General features: G+C 38.2%; 1 protein-coding gene across 1 annotated transcript in view; it reads right to left on the reverse strand.

Moving 5' to 3' along the window:
- Positions 1-1,826: 1,826 nt before the first annotated feature.
- Positions 1,827-20,078, reverse strand: part of LOC111235176 (mucin-5AC-like) — a 28,133-nt gene continuing 9,881 nt past the window's right edge. Inside the window, exons 3-7 of the mRNA XM_022763513.1 lie at positions 19,486-19,565; positions 18,951-19,083; positions 18,379-18,699; positions 18,185-18,281; positions 1,827-8,401 (exon numbers count right to left, since the gene is read on the reverse strand). Of these exons, the coding sequence (XP_022619234.1) occupies positions 3,661-8,401; positions 18,185-18,281; positions 18,379-18,699; positions 18,951-19,083; positions 19,486-19,565 (5,372 nt within the window). The 3' untranslated portion in view covers positions 1,827-3,660. The remainder of the gene's footprint in view (positions 8,402-18,184; positions 18,282-18,378; positions 18,700-18,950; positions 19,084-19,485; positions 19,566-20,078) is intronic.

Genomic DNA, 20,078 nt, shown 5'->3' on the forward strand with positions numbered 1-20,078 from the left:
TCCGTTCTATGACTCTTTATGCCATACTATACTATGATGTTTTCATGACTTTTTATGCCATACTATACTATGTCGTTTTTATGACTTTTTATGCCTTACTTTACTATGACTTTTTATGCCTTACTATACTATGATGTATTCATGACTTTTTATGCCATACTATACTATGTCGTTTTTATGACTTTTTATGCCTTACTATACTATGATGTTTTTATGACTTTTTATGCCATACTATACTATTTTGTTTTATGATTTTTTATGCCTTACTATACTATGACTTTCTTTAACTTTTATGCCATACTATACTATGTCGTTTTTATGACTTTTTATGGCTTACTATACTATGACTTTTTAGGACTTTTCATGCCTTACTATACTATGTCCTTTTTATTACTTTTTTCCATACTATACTATGACATTTTTATGACGATACTATACTTTGAGGTTTTTATGCCTTACTGTAATTTGACATTTCTATGACGTCTCATGCCTTATACTACATTCTTATTAAAGTTCGACATATTTGTATATGATTTTTTCAATAACCTCTGATTAAATTCATACATACACGTTTATCTTTTATATTTAGATATATAATACTAGTATATACTGACAGGATTTATAATGGACATATATTTACGTAACATTTATATGTAATATAAACAGACATATTTAAATACATGTTTCTATTAGCTATAAATATATGCCAATATATGATATTGTTCCAATTTCTAACAGGTTTCATATGTAATTTTGTGACGTAGCTTCCGAGTTCACTCAAATATCTTTAGGGACAATTCTGTCCTCAAAAATGTCCCTACTTTCCATATTCAAACCTACACCATCCATGAATAAACCTCCATAAATCTGAGAAATATTGCATCGGTTTTAACCCCAGAACTTACCTGAAAACCTTTGTGTTTTTAAGTTCTCTTCAGTATCAAATTTCTGCAGTGATATTTGACGGGTACATTGCAAACAAGAATTGCCAATGGCTAATTTAGCACAGATTTAATGGTGCCAATTTGATAAAATGTTAACAAAACAGGCTAAAACAAATTGGCAAAGTTTGTAGCTCACTACTAACAAATGTGGCAACATGATACTTCTGTTTTGGTGAGAAGTCATTGTTCATTCCCCCTCTGTTTTCTGCAGGGACTGAGGTGAAGGAGGCAAACTGTTTACCAATCTGTCCCACAGTGGGAGCTTCCTGTGGTGCTCAGGACTCTCGCCTGTGAGCCGTATGGCAGGTCGTGGCAGGTCCCCGTTATGTGAAATGCCTTCATTGGCTACATCAAGGCATGTTACGAAACTGGCAGACTTGCCATGCAGGCGCAATCCAACAGGACGGGTGCCTCAACTGCCGAGTTCTCATGAATGGAGGTAAATATTTGCATGGCAGGACATTAAGGGGTCAGAATGCTAATGCAAATTAGGAGCTTATTGGATCATGGTATGTGGAGGTGAGACGGTTAGTAGCATTTTAACTTCTCTTTTTGTGTTTACAAACAAGTGAAATACTGTGAATGCCTTTAAATGCCTTTAAGGAGAGACGATCCATATGTGTAATATGACATTATCCCCAGCTCTTGAGAGAGACCATAAAGACAGTGGGATACCAGGAGGCAGCCATGACACTGGGCTTTTCCCTCTGAACACGTATAAACACTTCTGCATTTAAATCTCATTTGTTTCAAGCAAACTGACCCCTTTAGTTTTCACAGTGACAATTAGTAGTTCAACTTTGTTTGGTTAAATAACATAAACTGGTATAAATAAGCCAAGAGACCAAATATAAAATTCAAACATCTTTATATCAACTCCAGCAAAAATACAAAGTTCTTAACATAAAGATGTATCATTCTTGGGATTACCACAAATAAAGCAGTTATTTCTTTCTAATATACAAAATGAAAATCTTTAAATAGCAACTGTAAAGAATAAACATGTTCAAGTCTGATATTTGGTGGGCTGTTTTAGATTTGCTAAATTCATTAGCCTGCATGGCATTCTTAAATAACAATAAAAACATGACAGACATGTTTTGCATTTACAGATGATTTACCCTCTAAAGAGAATTGACCATAATAATAAAAAAAATAACACTGTGCTAAAACTGGTATTTTTCCTTTGACGAGACACTAATGCAAGTTACTACTGTGAAAGTAAAGAAACTTCACATTATGAGAACATCTGCCTGACAATCAATGACAATAAAAAACAATAACATAACAATAAAACTGCAACATACTTGGATACATAACTCAGAAGTGTGACTAGACTACCTCAAAAATTTCATATCCAACTTGTGAATAATCAAGGGAACAAATTTATCACCCTGTAATGTGCCATTAATGCTAAAGAGACCATATGCTTCATTCATATTAACCAACCAAATATACATACTTTTCAGGCCTTTGTTGCTTGGAAATATTGTTGCCAAAGTGACAGAAAAGCCAGTTTCCCAAAGTTGTCTCACATGGGTTTTCAGTACAACTTTTTGATGCGCACTAAATGTGCATGCATAGTCTTGAACTGTGTTAGTATTTTCAAAGATCAGGGGCGTGAAAACAGTTCTGGTTCTTGTCTCCACATTGACAAAACTTAACACATGCAGAAGCAGGTAAAATACTCAAAGTGAAGTCTCTATTATGAGCAGATAACAATTGGACTGCACAGGTGATGAAAACTGACCAAAAACAACATAAAAAACACAAACTTTTATCTTGACACATACAGAGCACACATGCCTGTTTTAACAATCCTCGTATTTGCTTCAACACCTAATACAACTATAATAAGAACCATTGTATGTTAACGCTCTGGGAAAATGGGCATATAAAATAAACCTGTCAGTCAACATAAGAATTTACAGATGAAGCACGAGGCACATACTTTGTGGAACACAAACATTTTGCACACGCTCCGTGTAGCAAAGGAATATTGACTGCCTCTCAAGGGACTGAAAGCTGTTACAACTAGAGGACAGGAGTTTTCACATTAAGCAACACATTCTATTACTTTACACTTCATAAATAAGGCACCTGGTCACAACAGTCACATATTCACAATGTTGTGATTAGAAGACAGGCTGGAGATACAAACTGCCTACTGACTGTAAAATTTTTATTCAAAAGCTGATCACCCTTCTCACATCAAGCTCTCTGAACTGTAAATGCAGTGTATACTATCATCTAAAACAATAATTATATACAAAATGGCAAAAAAAAAAAGAAACAAAAGGAGGATGGTGAATGAATTTAACGTCACCTTGATAACTGCATCATAGCTTAGTTTTTGTTATCCTAACTTTTAAAATGAGGTTTGATAGACTATTGTTATCTCCAGCCATGTCGTAGAGTGCTGGAACATAAAGCCAAACTGCAACTACATCTGCTAGACGTCATGTAGGAACTTGTCTGTAGTCCCTGAACACAGAGCAAACGCTCAGCAAATAATCCAGCACATCTGCAATTTCACACTGAAGCTTTACAAAAGCATAAATGAAATTTCAAAATCTGTTCCTTCTTCACACATTTGCCTACTGAAAAAGGTATCCTCTGAAGGGTTCAGTGAGAATACAAAATAGATACTTCTGGTCCTTCTGAATATATTCACAAAATCCTCTAAATAAAGATGATCTCTCTCTGCAGGTCCACTTTATTTTGATGTCCTGGTGCGCTTAGCTGGGGTCTCTAGAAGCTCCTGAGCTCTCTTTTTTGCAGGCTTTTTTGCACCACGTGGCAACGATGCTGCCTGACGTGTCTTTGCAGGGGATTTTAAAGTGCACCTTCGTGTCAGCGTGGGCTCCTCAGCTTTCCTGGCTGATTTCAAAGATGCTTTCTGTGTTGTCATGGACTTTAGGGCCCTCTTTGAAGCATGACTGGGGCTCCCACTCAAAGGGACTGCCACCTCCATTTTTCTCTGGGATCTTGTTAGTACCTGGTCAGGTGAGGTGCTCTGTTGAGGGGTTTCAACTGCATTCTCTGTAACTTTGATTTCAGCGAGTGTACTTTGTGCTGATTCCTTTGTTTGGATTTTCACAGCATGCATTTTATTCACTGTAGGTTTTTCCACCTCTACTCTCTCTGCTTCACTTGGCTTTTTACTGTCAATCTTGCTTTTAGATGTGTCGCCAGGGTTATGTTCAGATATTTTCGGAGACCCTAGTCGTTGAGAACATCTCTTTGGCAATTCTTTTTTAGTTGTGTCTCTTGAAGCTCTACTACTGCTCTGGGCCTTGACTGCTCTCTCCTGAACAGGATGCTTTACAATTTTTTTGTCAACCAATATTTTCCTTCTTTCCATTTTTGCCGTAGATTCTTTCATTTGTTTACTAACAGGTAGGGCTGACTTCTGTGCCTTCAGAGATGGTTTCAGATTTGACTTTGCCACAGACTTTGCGGTGGCCATTCTTTTCATATTATTGGTTTTTAAGGTTTTTGAGGCCTTTTTCAGTCTAACATTAGTTTGCTGAACCTGCATCTTCCCTCGGATATTAGAGTATTTCCTCAAGATCCTTGCACTAGCTGGATTCTTTGATTTACCAGAGGATTTCTGGGATTCACTTATCTGTACAGGGGCTTCAGTAGAGGAGTGTGACTTAGTCAAAGTCTGAGTAGTACTGTGAAATTCTCTCCTCTCTTTCCCTTTGACTGTATTTGCCTCTTGCTCCAGGGCTTTAGCAATCAATTTCTGACTCTTGGGGTTGCTCTTTACAGGTGAAGCGATGGCAAACTTTTTCAAATGTTTCTTTAAGCGCTCTGCCTGTAGGCTTGGAAATACCCCCTGAGAGGTCCCTGAAGCACTAGATGAGCTGTGGAAGCACAGCTGTGTTTCTGACGGAAGACGTGTATTCACCTTCTTAACAATGACAAGAGACTTTGTTTCTGTTGATTCAAGGAACCAACGACAAATACTGGTGAGATTAAAACCTTTCATAAAGAGCATTTGGACTGGTGAGTATTTCTGGTGCTCTGAAAACTTTGGTTTTCGGGCCCTGCGTTTACTTTTCCAAATAGCTGCCTGCCTGTCTGCTTTATTTTTGTATTTTGTTGCCGGCTGACCCTCTTTGTCCAATTGTACCCAACCTTTTTGCATTCTATCATACTTAACGTTTAAATTTGTAATCAGGTGTTGGTTTTCCTCTCCAGTAAGAGTCTCAAAGAATTTGTTTGTAGATTGTTTTGGGGGCTCAGGTCTTGATGTAATGACAGGGACGGCTGAGCTGTGGGGCAACACAGACACTGGAGGGGACTTCACCTGAGCTTTAGTTATTCTTTCTGACATCATTCTGATAGGGGAAGCTACGTCAGTCTGTCTTCCAGCTACAGCAAGAGAACTGGTAGAAGGTGAAGCCAATCTTTGTGATCTCAAAGCTAATTTCTTGTTGTCCACTTGTGGCGACTGAGTAACAGACTGGTGGAACATTTCGGTCTTACTGCTTTCACTCCTTAATGGCATTCTTGTGGGTTTGTCCAATATAGAGGATGTATTGTAATCATCTCCACTTGCAAACCTGTCTTCTAAAGATGCTACATTTGGCTTCTGTGGCAAAGCAATATCAGCTGCTTCAGCGTCCTTTCGGAGAACCCGTTTACTTCTTAATGGCATAATCAGTGTCTGCATTTCAGTCTTTACAGGACATTGATTTTCTACCTCCCCGCTAAGTTGCTGTGTCTCATTCTTACTGTCGTCTACGACAACCTTTGCAGACCTTTGTTTGGCTGCCAATCCACTTTCTACTTCATTTTTTTGTAATTCTTCAGAGGTTGTCTCTACTGGCTGCGATTCTTCTGTGTTAAATTCCATACTTGTCTCTGGAACTGTGTTCTGTTGGGACTGTTCAGAGGGTGCAGGGGGAGATGACCTTATTAGAGGAGTAGAGGTAACAGGAAGCGGAGACGGAAGGGGGAGGGAGGGAAGCTGCTGTGTAGATTGAGGAGCATGGGTAGCAGATGGTTTTGGAGATGAAGTGGAAGAGACAGCATTTGCAGTGTGCGGTGATACTGGAGTTCCAGCCGGCTTCTGGCTGGTTGATCTAAGTTGCCGTTTGGAATCAGTGCTCTGAGGACTGTCAACAAGCTGATCAGAGAGGACAGGCAAACTATCTTGATCTCTCTGAACTCTCTTTTGTTTCTGGATTTGTTTGGTCCTTGAAGGAACTTTAGATGTTGGGATTGATGCTGTGTCAGGAGATGGTTCTGTCACCTGCTCAATCACAGAAGTAGTCTCACTCAAATTTACAGGTATATGTGTTTCAGGTAGATGTTTCTCCAAATGTTTGTTTTCAACAATTGAATCAATAGCTGAATCAGGAGAAGCAGGAGAGGCTTTACTGGGTAGATCCTGACTGGATTTCACTGGAGTTTTGTTAGGTGATGTGGTGCTGTTACTTGATCTACGACGCAAACTTCTGTCAGAGGCCGATATGGGCCTACCATTAACATAACCCACAATCACTGATTCTGTTTGTCTTAACCGCTTTGGCAGTGAGATTATAGTGCCTCTTTTTCTACGCCAAGGGGGTAATTCCTTCAAGAGCGCATCAAGTGTCTTTGCAGACACATCATATTCATTATTATCATCTTCAGTCGTAAAAGGAATATCACTGTCAACTGCTTCAAGTGTTTCAATTTCTAGCTCTTTCACCATTGGCTGCTCTAATGAACTTATGGTGTTGGATTTTTCTGCTACTTCAAAGTTGTTATAGCGTAACTGTGTCTCTGGCTGAAGTTCCTGAGGTTGCTCATCTTGTATTTCCTCCCTTTCATTTTCCTTGATCTCTTCCTCGACTTGATTCACAGGTGATGGGGCACTATTCTCCTGGAGAACAGGCTCACTGTTTTGTTTATCTGATGAAACCTTGGTCTCAGCTTTTTCTATTGTAATATTTTGTAATGGTTCCGCTAATGTTTCTGGGACTGTTTGCTTGGTACTTTCAGGTATGTGCTCTTGAGGCTCAGGCTTATCATATTTTTCTGCTTCAGATGGAGCCTGAGCAATACTTTCTTCACCTACTGTTATCGTCTGTGAATCTGCAGTTGTATCCTGTTCTAGATCTGTGTTCCTATCTGTTTCTTTGTTCTCTATTGAGGACCTTATCGGAGATGGAGGAGTAGACAGCCCCTTATTCTGACACTGATCAGTCTGACTAGTTTCAACTATAACATCTACTTCACTGTCTGCTACCTCCACCACATCTCCTGTTCCTGGTATCACACTCTCATCTGACTCCTCTGGGGACATTTGCTGATTCATTGTCTCCCTGCATGTTCCAGCAAAAGGCATATCCACAGGGGGTACACCTTCAGGTTTTGAAAGTATTTGTTTTGGTGTGACCAATGTGATCAGTTCTGGCATTGGATTAGGACAGTTGCCCCTTCCAGCCAATGTACGGACAGTTTTTAACTCCCAGATTTCATCTGAATACATGTGTCCTCTGGTGCTTTTTCTGGCATTACGGCGTGGAAGTATGCCACGCTGCTGCTCCTTAAAACACTCTGTAATTGGTTTGTCAATAAAAACAATGTCACAGTGGCCGAGATCAGGGTCAGCCAGTACCCTACAAGCAGAGTCTCTTGTCCGATGATCAGAGGATGCCTTGATGGTCTTCCTAGCAGTCCGTGGAGAGTCTGGAGGAATGGTCATGTGGACTGACAACAGTTTTGCTGGTGTATCTTTGGCATGCCCGAGAGTCTCTCTTTGCCTAGCTTGATGTGTGTGACTAGCTTGATTGTGTCTTTTCACAGAGGAGCTGAGTCTAGCACTATGAGTCTCTGTTTTGTTGGATGAATTTGAGTTACCCTGTCTGTCCTCTGAAGTATCAGAGTGAGATGAAAGAGAGGCATTGAGCACACATGACAACTTCTTACCATCAGCAACATTGCTGGCCATGATTTTCATCTTAAGAGGTGCATGATCACCGTGCCGGGTGTTCTCTGTATCCACTGGATTAGTGTTGGGAGTGACCAAAGCATGGTTACTCCCTGACCCAGGGCTGCGAAGGTCCAAAGCAGGGCCAGCAGTAACTGATGTTTTCAGCGACACCGCATCCTCTGGAACTTTTTTCATTGCACAACTGCCTGGGATAGAATGGGACATATCCTGGACTTCTGACTTGGGACTGGATTCTGTGGGAAACCTCAACTCCAGGCATGACTTCTCAGGTGTGACTGCAGTGGATTTTGCAGTGGAACAAGCATTTCCCTGTATCCCAAAGGTAGAGTTAGAGGCTTGCTGTGTATTGGAGGATGCAAGAGCTTTGACCTCTGTCTGTAGAAAACCTATGGCATCTACTATCTGCCTCTGATGGTGGGGGCAGAGTTTGGCCATGAACTGTTCCAGCGTGGAGGTGGACTGCAGGTCTTTTGCCTTTGCAACACGCGAGTCTGGAGTCTCACTGAAAGGAAAAAAAGAATAAAATAGATGTAACTACACATCAAGAATAAGCAACATTGGTTCATAATATTGACTGCTATGTGACTATTACATTTATGGAGAAAAATTCATTGCTACAAGTCCCTAGCAAAATTGTCAAAAAGTGATGGAGCTAAATGTTTGTGAGAAATAATTCACAAATGTATGACAATGTTTGTCATTGCATATTTATTAGAAGAATAAGTGATTTTAAAAGTGAACCTTTCATCCAGTGAACTCTACCAATTACATTGTTACAACTATTACATTTTTCTTCTTTGCACAGTGGTGCTTTTTGTTACAGTATACATCAAGAAAATGTTTTACATGCACAAGACATATAGTAATGGTGGCCCACTTTGATTAAAACAATTCAAACACATTTATCACTTGAAAGAGCAAATACACTGGGGCAAATATAGAGTACATCATTTTGAAAAGTTTTCGTGTATTCAATGACTAGTGTAGAGGTGACATTTAGACACAAGTGCTCAACAACTTGAAACAAATTAAACCAGTAAAAGAAACATCAGGTATGACTGAACATAAGCAAAATTAGTTATTCTAATACCTGTGAGGTTTTCTTTCTTTGGGGGGGGGGCATGTTTTATATATTTGGCTGAAGTTGTGTCAGTGAGGTAGATCTATTACAAAATTCTCCGATATCTTTGGAGCATTTATACCGTCACATTATGCCAAAAATATATTTATCTTATAACTCTTATATATAACTTTGTAAAGCAAGTATTTCCCAAGCTACACTGTGGTCTTTTAAGAAGAAAATGAATGGACAAATGAAACCAGATCTGGATTCCTGAGGTGACATGTCACAAGGCTATATTGAGTGATAAAAAAGAGAAATTGCTTTGCAGAGCAATAGGTGCTGGCAACTGCAAGATGAAGATGTAGTCAGTAAAAAATTCTGACACTCTGTCGACTAATATTTGTTTAAAGCAGTCCGGTAACTATAAACTAGCATTGTGTTTGTATACAACAGTTTTAGGATGTTACATTAAGCAGTATGTTTTTATTTAATGTGTCCTGTTTGGGGCACTGAACTGTAAAGAAACATGTTAATTTAATACCCCAGTGGTCAACATCTTATCTGACCTGAGGTTATATTGACATTCATTGTGCAACAAAGTATAAAAATAATAAAACAGTGAAAATGTGTACTGATGTTTTTTGGCTGGAAAACATAAAATGATTTGTACAGCATGCCAAAATATTTCGAATGTAACTTTTAGAGATTAAAAAATAAATTTTAGAGATTAGAAAAATAACATTTGCTGCAACCGGAACCTGACCAACTTTTTTGCTAAGCTCATTAATTTCGCATCCCTGCTTGCAAAGTCTAAGGAGTAAACTGGAATACCTGAATAACTACTGGTAAGGGTTTCATCCCTGAGGGTTTTCGCTTGGTTTCATTTAGCATTGCAGTAAGAGACTGACACAAAGTACATGTCTTTTTCTTCCACAGGAGTAAAATAACAAATCTAACAAGCAGAACCAAACTAAATTCCAACTCAATTCCAAAATATTTTACAACCACACAGATATGGACGTGTTGACTCATCCACAATGTTCATATACTGTACATTAGGGACATAAATAATACGGCAATTATCAACTACTGTATGACGGTATTTTATCATACATCTTCACTGAACCAATAACCACATTTTGAATTGGTTTAGTGATATTTCAGGATCACAGTTAATCTACTTGATACATTGTTCACTTGACAGTAAACACGCCAACACTTTAAATAAAAGATCCTCAAAGATAAACTTCACCATATACAACTAACTGACACTGACACATATGATTTAGTCCGATCATGCAAAATACACCCAGTGTCATTCCTTTAAACATTGGAAATGTTAAATCAAAAATAAAAAAATCTGTACATAGGCTTTATAGATTTATAGATTATATATAGTCATTTGGAGAACCACACAATTTGCAGTTATCTAAAGACTTTTGTCCTTTTGCCAAGCAGAAAATACCCAACTTGTGTTGAAATAAAGTGGGACAATCTTAAAAGTTATCCCTTCATATCTATCATGTACAAGAATTAAATATACCTTTTACTTATTATATAATTAGGTATCATATATATATATAATATATTATATATATATATATATATATATACACACACACATATATATACACTTCTACGAGTTAGTTTTTGTTTTATTAAAGCCGTTTACATTCATGGTTACTTAAATGTTGCTAAAACCATTAATTAATAAGTATCAATCAATAAATACTGCATTAACAAAACAACTCCAAACATGTGAATAGGTATGTAAGGGGAGATAAACTCTTCCCCCACTTTCACAAAAAAAAGGTTTCTCGGAAGCAGGACACCACGAAAATTGCTTTTGTCACAACTGTCCAAAAAAAACAAAAAAACAACAAGCTTACACCATCATCACCCGAAAAGAACAAAGAATTGAGACATAGAAAACATTAATCAGATCACGGTGCAATTAACTACAAGGATACACTGAAATATTTACAAATGGTAGAACAGAGTCTTATATCAACTTCATAACAGCTCTTTCTGTAAGCTATTTGCTTCACGATAAAATATGTGTTGTGTACATGACAAGCTGCTACATAAAACAGCTATGAGAACAGTAGAGTGTGATATGGGTTTTTCAGATGAGGTAGTCGACCATATCATTTGCTACAATAGATAATGAGGAGCATAAATATATGCGTTACCTGTCAATTAACCCAAAGCGCTTGCAAGTTTATAATATATTAATTAAAATGCATTAAACACTTAATGAGAAAATAAACTGTGACTTTTAAAAAATGCTGGATGATTGTCAATGCAAGAATAATTTAATTAACGATTCATCAGTTACGAAAAATAAAGAGTTTTAACTTGGAGGGAGAGGAAATGCACACCATAAAGCCAACACGACATATAAGTAATCTAATGGCCTGCCTAGGGCCCCTGTGGCCACCAGAGGGCCCCCAAGAGTGGTGGAAATGTCCCATGAGAGAGCTTGAATCAGAGCTGGGCGGTCCTATAAGCTCACTAAGCAAGTTACAAAGGGCCCTGAAAATTACGCTGGGGCCCAGCCTACCCCTCATGTTAAAGCGAGTATTAGTGTTAACAACTTAGATGAAAGGATCACATGGAACTATACTTCTGGTCACAAAAAGAAAAAAAAATGACAGTGAATTGCGGGAACAGCAATCAGATGAACTTCTCTTCTTCTAGTTTGATGTCAGCAAATAACAGTAACATTAAGTTTATGTGCATCTCTCTCTACTCTGTGTCTTGCTTGCTTGCCAGCCACTTCCAGGGCTGTGTTCTGTGACTTTGCGCCTGATAATGAGATACAACTACTTATATAACTAGAAAATAAATAATGTTAATAAAGTTATAATAAATAACTATAATTATTTATTTGATAAGCGCCAACAGGAAATGGTGTTCATAAACTGCAGCTTGCATGTCACAAATGAACGTGTTCATATGCACGTACACAAAATAAAACTTTTGCTATCCAACAGCAACCTCCGTGGTGACCAGGTTTAGTTACAACTCTGGACTAATACAACATGGGAAGCAATGGAGTGACTTTGACTATGAATTAAAAATTGAATTTAAAATCTTGATTAGCTGGGCATACTGGGCAATATGTATGTTAATTCCTCAGTATATAACCATAAAGTATTAAGCCAAGCTATTGTATAAATAGTTTTTTATATTTAAAAATGGTTTACATGGCTCTCGGGTCAGGTAGGAGGACACCTTAGCAGAATTTTGCTTAGGGCTCCAGTGAGGTCTGGACCAGGAAGAAAACATATCTACATATAGTGCAAGAAGTAGCAAAAACTAAGAATAGGAGGCCAGCAAATTAGTCAGTAAGTTGAACATAAAGGCATACTATTGTTACAGTGCTATTAACAAACAAGTGTGAAAGTCCCTAAACTATATTTTAATGCTTGAACCAACTCTCACAAAAAAATGTTTACTATTTTAACAGTGTTATGTAATATCTATCCGAGTTAACTGCTTGTTGTTAAGGAATTATTTCTCTAATGAAAACATCCTCATTCTAACAGTGTATATCTAAAAGGCTGAGAAAAATTGCAAAAAAAAAAAAAAAAAAAAAAAAAAGAGTTGAATAATGGGCCATGAACCCATACTTTGAAATATCCTGATGTGTAAGTGATAATGCACAATGAGGTGTCCTAATAGAGCAAAATAATGGACAAGGCAGAGTTGAAACAGAGAGTTCCCTCTGCCAAGTCCGCCAGGCAAAAATTCAGTGAAAATTGCATGTAATGGTGAAAGGCCTTTTTTTTTTTTTTTTTTTTTTTTTTTTTTAAAAAAAAAAGGTTTTCATCCGTAACCTTTACATATGGTAACAGCACCATGACATGTATGTAAGGACGCGGCATCAACCTGAGCTTTGGTATAGCCCCACACACCGACACCCTTGCATGTTTTTTTTTTTACTTGGGAAAAAAAAAAAAAAAAACTAATCCATAAAACATAGCAGAAATGAACAACTATCATCCACACAGATATTCCAAAAAATTGCAGTAAATCTGAGACTGAAGAAACTGATGAAATTTAGCTAAATCTCTAAGGGGACTTTCAAATGCAATGCTTATACGTTATATTCACTAATTCAAGTAATTTATCTTGGAACCCTGACAGCAAGGCGATGAACTATCACATTTCCCCTCTACAGAGATGAAACAAAATTTTCATTGAATTTTTGCCTTAGTAACTTGAGATACAGGTTTATATGGATTGAGGCATGATTGTAATAGTAGCTAACAAGTTAACTTTGCTAGCTAGCAAATGTTAGCAAGCTAGCACAGTCAGCTAGCATATTAAGCTCTATCTGCTAATATTGCTTATTGATAATATTGACCAAGTTCTGTGTTTTATAAAATAAAGACTTCTGTCTAAAAATGATAATAATGCACCTAGATTATATTTAGTGTAAGTAAGCATTTTCAAAAATACTTGTATGTATTTTAGAGTTAGGAGTTATCTGATGCCAAAAGTTTAGCTAATGCACTATTTGTGACTGCGAAGAATTAGGTTACTACAACAAGTTATTATCAACACAAACCAGGCAACTGTTCTTAATTGACCTGAAGAGACAAGTCTTTATCATGTGCCATGGGCAAGCAAGGTGTGTGTGTGTGTGTGTGTTCTATATATGTATGGTAATACTTGTTTTTTTTTTTTGCATTATTGTGATAAATCAACAGAACAAAAACCTGCCTTTCTCGTGTCTGAGAGAAAGACATGCCAGAGATAATAGTTGAAATCTGAAAAAGACAAGCCCTAAATCATGTAGACCTGAAATGCTGTGAAGGGCTACACTAGCATCGAACTGCTACTGATAACTAGCTAAGGTAGGTTGTAAGGGCAGAGTTGGAGAGTTGGATACACATACTTGTCAGTAAGACATCCTGAAATGTTACCTCAAAGAGCTGTTTGGGTGTGCTACGCTTTCCCTGTTAGAGGTGACTTGTATGAGGCAATGATTTAATTAAGCATATCTGTAGCTGAGGTATATTTATGTGCTTACAGTAACTCATTATCTAATAAAGACATTTTCTTTGACTGACAAGTATTGCATTCCTATGTGAAATTATCCTGAGTGCAGTGAAGGCAATGAAAAAAAACTATTACCATTAATATAGTTCAGTAAAACATACAGAAAAAACAAAAAAAGGTGTCAAAAACGCGTCATGCTTTTAAAGATAGTCTTAAAAAGGAAAGTGAAATTTTGGACAACAGACCATGCTAATCCGACAAACTAGCATAATAAACAAATATTTTGGAATTAATAAATATTTTGAATTATAGTAGTGTTTTTCCTCATATCTCCAGTGTCCATTTCAGTCATAGAGTTGTATTTGCAAAACAGTGAGAGAGACTTTCACTGTCATCCATAAACATTTGCAAGCCTACATACTCAGTAGAATTTACTTATCATTACTTAACATATGATCAAGTGCTCTGAACAGTACTGAGAGAAAACACTGAGGGGCGCCACTTCCTTAGACATGCCTCAGTTTGGCTCTGTGTGTAAAGAATACATTTATAGAGTCAGAAATGATTATTTTAAGCATAACCTAAAATAAATAACCTGACATTAACTAACAATATGCTGTAGTACAAACAGCAAGTATACCTTCCAAACACATTTTGTAGGGCAGGGAGACACTTGGAGTGTTTAAAATAGATGACCATAGACAAACATAATGTATTAATTAAATCAATAATAAATTTGGGTAATTTGATTTAAATGTTACACAAATGTTAAGGTGTTATGGAAAAACAAGTCAGCTCCTACCACTGTCTTGCAAATACAACATTTGTCTGGTTAAAAACGACATCATTATTAGGACTTTACGGATATCACTCATTTGATGAGAGGCTTCCATCATGGAAATCATTCCCATTCTCATCAGATGTACTCTCTCTTTTCTCAGAAACAATGTGCAGGGGGTTTTGGAGTTCTTTCCTCTCAGCGAACTGTGAACCACCCTGCTCCTCTATCTGGCTTATCAGCTTCAGTTTCTTTTTGGGGGGATGTTTCAAGGTCCCCAGTCGCTCCTTAACTTTGTATTCCAGTGTGCTGTGTGGAATGCCATAGATCGATTGGGCCTTGGACACACTCATTTTCCCACCCATCACCACCACAATAGCCTCTTCCAGCAGCTCAGTGTTGTACTGTCGATATCGCCCACGTTTCTTCCTTGGCTGCTTGTTACCTAGGTCTGACTCTGAATCCAGAGGATAGTTTCCTCCCAAGGCTTGGCGGTCAGTGACGCAAGGCCAGTATTCCTTCTCCGAACCTGAGCTATTTAAACCTCTGCTGCTCTTTTTCTGGATGTGCCTGGGTACGATGGAACAGAGCTTCTTTTCCAGACCGTTCTCACAAAGTGAACCTGAATACTCAGTGGACAAGGAATCCCAAGACGGGTCTGTTCCTGTGGCCAAAACTCGCACCTGGGGAATCTTAAGGTCAAACGATGATGAATGAGAAAGAGAGAGGCTGTGGTCCGTGAAGGCCTCCTGGAGGTTTCCTTTCTCATAGGCAAGTGACTTTGTCAAAAGTCCAGCGGCTTCCAACAATTTGGGTATGTCTTTAAGGTGCTCACTAGCCTCAGTGTTGGCTTTAAGTTTGAGAAGAGCCCCAAAATGAGTTTTGGAATTCCAGGAATCAGATCCATTTTTAAAAAGGTCACTGGGTGTGGAGCTGTGGTTATGGCTGAGAGGTGACTCTGGGTCGCTCTCCAGATCGGCCTCCTCTTTGATGTGCAGCGAGTATGCAAGGGACGCTGACGATTTATAACGGGTGGAGTGGCCGATATTCTCCCTCCTCCTCCCATCCTGTAGGCTCCTCATAAACAGCCCGACCTGTCCGTCCGCTCTCAAGGATCGCCTGATTGGATGGAAGGAAACTGGGTGTAAGCAGAGCTTGCACAGTGCCTTTTTTCTTTTCTAAAGGAGGATGGGTTGGGGTGGGGAGGACGTTGGCCACTCCTTTATTATATGATCTTGCTTTGGTAACATCACTATCTTTTAGAATGACTGACTGTGTGGTTGTGTGTGTGACTTTTAAGAACAAAAAAGGCTCAAGTTTGATAATTTTTTATTTGGTTGCTTTAATAATTGTTTACAAATTTTGCATCAACATAAGAAATAAGAAACAAAAAGAAAGGGCAAAGAAACAATAAAAATAAAGCAAAGAAAAAGGCATTTATTGGAGTACATAAAAGTCTTAGTATTGTCGTGGCTCAAAAAGCACAGCCAGAAGGAGGGGTCATTTGTCATTGCAGTAAAGCAGCTTGGCATGTAGCTGTTAAACGGGGCATAAAAACTATGCCATACAAAACAGCCAATGCAAATAGACTTCTTGACATTTTGAGTGTGACGTTACCACTAAACAAGCACAGCAATAAAAGAGTAAGCCAGCAGAGGGTTGTGATCAAACTCAAAACGTAACCGACTAAATGAAGTGCAATGACCTAAATTAATTTAAAATATATATTTAAAACTGATTTTTTTCCCCAAATAAAAAATTAGGAGTTAATCTCCAGAGTTGCGACTGCATACACATTTGCTTGTGGCTGAAATGGCCTGATGTCAAGCTAATATGTCTGCATCAAAATCTTTACCCAACGAAAAAAAAGGCCCAACTAGTCCTTTTAGAATCTAAACAGCTTAATGTGGGAGTTTCATTATTTCATTTCTGCACCTACCTCAAATATAGATAGTTTTCATAGATACTAGCCATTTTTTAATTAAACTGAGGACACTGTGCATGCTGTTTATCATATTGAAAGTAAGATGAAAGTCAAAAGCAGCTTTATTCTGCTAGGAACGATCATCAAATTTAGATCCTATCAGCTCTCAAAGCAGCAGAAGAGGAGAATGCGAAGCCCCTGTTGCTTAATTAATCCAAATATTTTAATTATAGAGACGTCAAGTCCAGTCGAGTACAACAGAATAAAGGCTTTGGTCTCAAGGAAAACAAAAGAGGAACGAACTACAAAACATCCTAAAATCTAGTTAGATAGAGATATATTCTCAAACGTTTAAATGAATTAAAATGGCACTTTGTTTAAAGAGAATATGATTAAAATAATAATAGAAATACAGCCCTATGATTTGAACGAATGACATTAAAAAGCAAAACGTATATTTACTTATACTTGGTGCAGTGACTATGCTCTACAAAATCGTGTGGCATCATATTTAGTGGAAGCATGTATGATTTGAACTACTTGTGTTACCAGTATAGTAATAGATGTACAGGCAATGCAAGAAATCTTTCCTTGGAAGAGGAACATGGCATGCACATGTAAATTAATTTATTAACACCCCTGCTAGTACATTACTTCTGGTACGACATCACTGAAAATCTCGAGTGTTAAAATACAAAATTATATCTACTCTCTGCTGCATTTGTGCAGGAATTCAGTCCTCAAGGAGCAGTTTCTTATGGTTTTATTTACCCTGAAATCTGTTGATCTGGTAGATCAATGGTTTTTTGACAAAATACCTTATATATTACTCACCTTGCATATACATGCAAGAATATTAGCAAGGATGCAAGTCCTGTAGTAAATCATCATCAGGCCAGCAGGTGCCTTGCCAGACAATAATGAACAGAAAACAAAAACAAGTCCAAACTAACAGAATCCTTTTAAGCCACAATAGCTCACAAACTAACAAGATGCTGCTCGTGTAGTCCCTAGCTGGTAATAAGAGTGACCTGTCAGACAAAAAACGAGGAGCAGGCAGCTGCATTAACTTAAAGCCTGCAGGGTAATTCATTCTGAACGACAGCATGATGCAAATGGCATCCTCTAGGACGCACTGGAGTGAGGTTTCAAAGCAGAATCAAGCAGCAGAAGCACATGGAAGATGTTTCCTCTGTTGCAGTTGGTCAAAAACTTAATTATTTTTCTTTGTGGCCAAAAACATTTCTGTTAGCATGACCCTGTTTGTTGTTGTTCATTTTCATCAAGTAACCAACTGGCTGAGTGATCTCCAATTTCAGGACTCAAATTTCAGGCCTCAGCCCCTTGCAGTGATACCACTACACATAACCAGTACCACATCAGTTAAAAAATCCAATTTATTCCAAATCCATTTTGTGGTCATCCTAAAGTACAATGTAACATATCCTTAAAAACATTACTGCTTAAGGACTGGAGACTAAAAAGACAAAGAGAAAGAAACTTATCTTACCCCTTGAGTGTGGATGTGGCTGGAGAAAGGCAGGGACTACGGACAGGCAGGTTGCTGCTACAGCGATTTTTTTTGATAGATAAGTCAAGGACTCCATCTGTAAAAAATAAAAATAAAAAAAAATAATAAATTCAATGCTAGGTTCAGACTAGATACACGCTGCTCTGTTACAGATATGTTTAACTTCACATTACCTTGTTCACTGGGCTCAGCCGGGGGCTTCTTGATGGTGAGGTCAAGAGGAGCATCCTGGTCAGCCATGAGGAGCTTGCTGAGGACGGGGTTCTGGTTGTGTGCAGGCCCAGCCAGGGTGGCAGCAGGGCTGGTAGGAGGAGGGGCCCCTGAGAGCAAGGGTGGGGTCGGCAGGCTTTGGTCAGAGTGAGGCTGAGAATCTGAGCAACTGTCCTGAGGGGAGCTGGTTTTTGAGGTATATTCGGCAGCAAACTGTCGGATCATTCTCTGAAGGATCTCTCGAGCCACTACTGGAATGTGTGGGTCCGAGAAATTTGGCACATCTGAAAGGAAAAAATACAAAGGTAAAAACAGTTAGGTCTTTATCCTTTACGGCTAGCTACAAGTGTATGTAAACAATGCCCAAGTAATTTTCCATTGGCAATAAGAGCTGAAGCAATCTGAATTAATGTAAATAAAAGTTTAAATAACAGCATAAACAAAATAAAAACATAATAAGCAACAGCTATTATTGTCATAACATTGCAACATACTGATGCACTTGTCCTACTCTGTCACTGGGACATTTACTTACCTTTTCTGCAGAGAACTGCATTGAGAAATTCCTCGGCTTGTTTCTCTAATCTGCTGATTGCAGTCTGATCTTTCACCAGGAGAGGTTTGTGTGCGTCTTCAAGCCCCTCGTTGCTTAAGCCAATTAAGTGTTCCTGTCAAATGACAAAATGGGTCAGTCAACGGTCTTCAGAGAACAGGATGCATATATACTGAACAAGACAAAAGAAGTTTTTTTTTCAGTTGACTGAATTAATCTCACTCTCCTCACTTTGTAACAGTAACTAATTCTTCTAGGAAACCATCATGGATTTGCGAGTATAAGCACGCTAAAGGTACTCCTAAAATTCATCTAGCCATCATCCAAGCCACATCTGCTGTTAAAAGTTCTGGGGCACTCCTAAAATTATAGCTTCAAGTCTGGATTGTGATCTTCATCCTATGCTCTGTCACCACAGTGGCTAGAATCATGGAGAAAGCTACTTTTACTTCTCCCCCTACAACTGAACAAAATTCACCAGAATGTAAAAAAGTCATAGAGAAATAAGAAATTATACCTTTACTTTGTCTCGTCTCAAACAGCAGAATAGACAATTTTCATCAAATGACCAGTCAGATACTCCTGTTGGCTCAAAATCTGTGGACACAAAACAGATGATAAACATCTTTGTTCTTTAGTTTTTGTAATAAAAATAACAGATGTCCTCCAATTCCCTGATTGATATGCATATAGTGTGTTTTGTTTTAAGGTACTGTCATCAGCAGCAGCACAACAACCAAATGGTCTAGCAGCATGTAGGATGCATGGATGCATCATAAAAAATTGTTAGACTGAAACCAAATACAGGACACTGCAGGTTTCAAACAAATATTCTTCAGAGCACACCTCAGTGCTGAGACTCAATGACAAATGTATGAATGAAATGAATTAGTCGGTCATAATGAAACTGTTTTGATTTGTGTTAGTGAAACTGATCGAGTAGACTGATTCAGTTCAATTTAATTCTCAGCGGACTTTCTCCCTAACTGCTATTGTAGAAGGTCTACTTAGACTTAGACAGTCCTCTTACTGCAATGCAATCAAACCCCAAATAATGCCCACTATTGTCTCACTAACATCATGCATTGTAAAAATGTATGTAGGACACTG

This window comes from Seriola dumerili, unplaced genomic scaffold (genome assembly GCF_002260705.1).
Source record: "Seriola dumerili isolate Sdu_G_001 unplaced genomic scaffold, Sdu_1.0 BDQW01000478.1, whole genome shotgun sequence".
Taxonomy (NCBI): domain Eukaryota; kingdom Metazoa; phylum Chordata; class Actinopteri; order Carangiformes; family Carangidae; genus Seriola; species Seriola dumerili.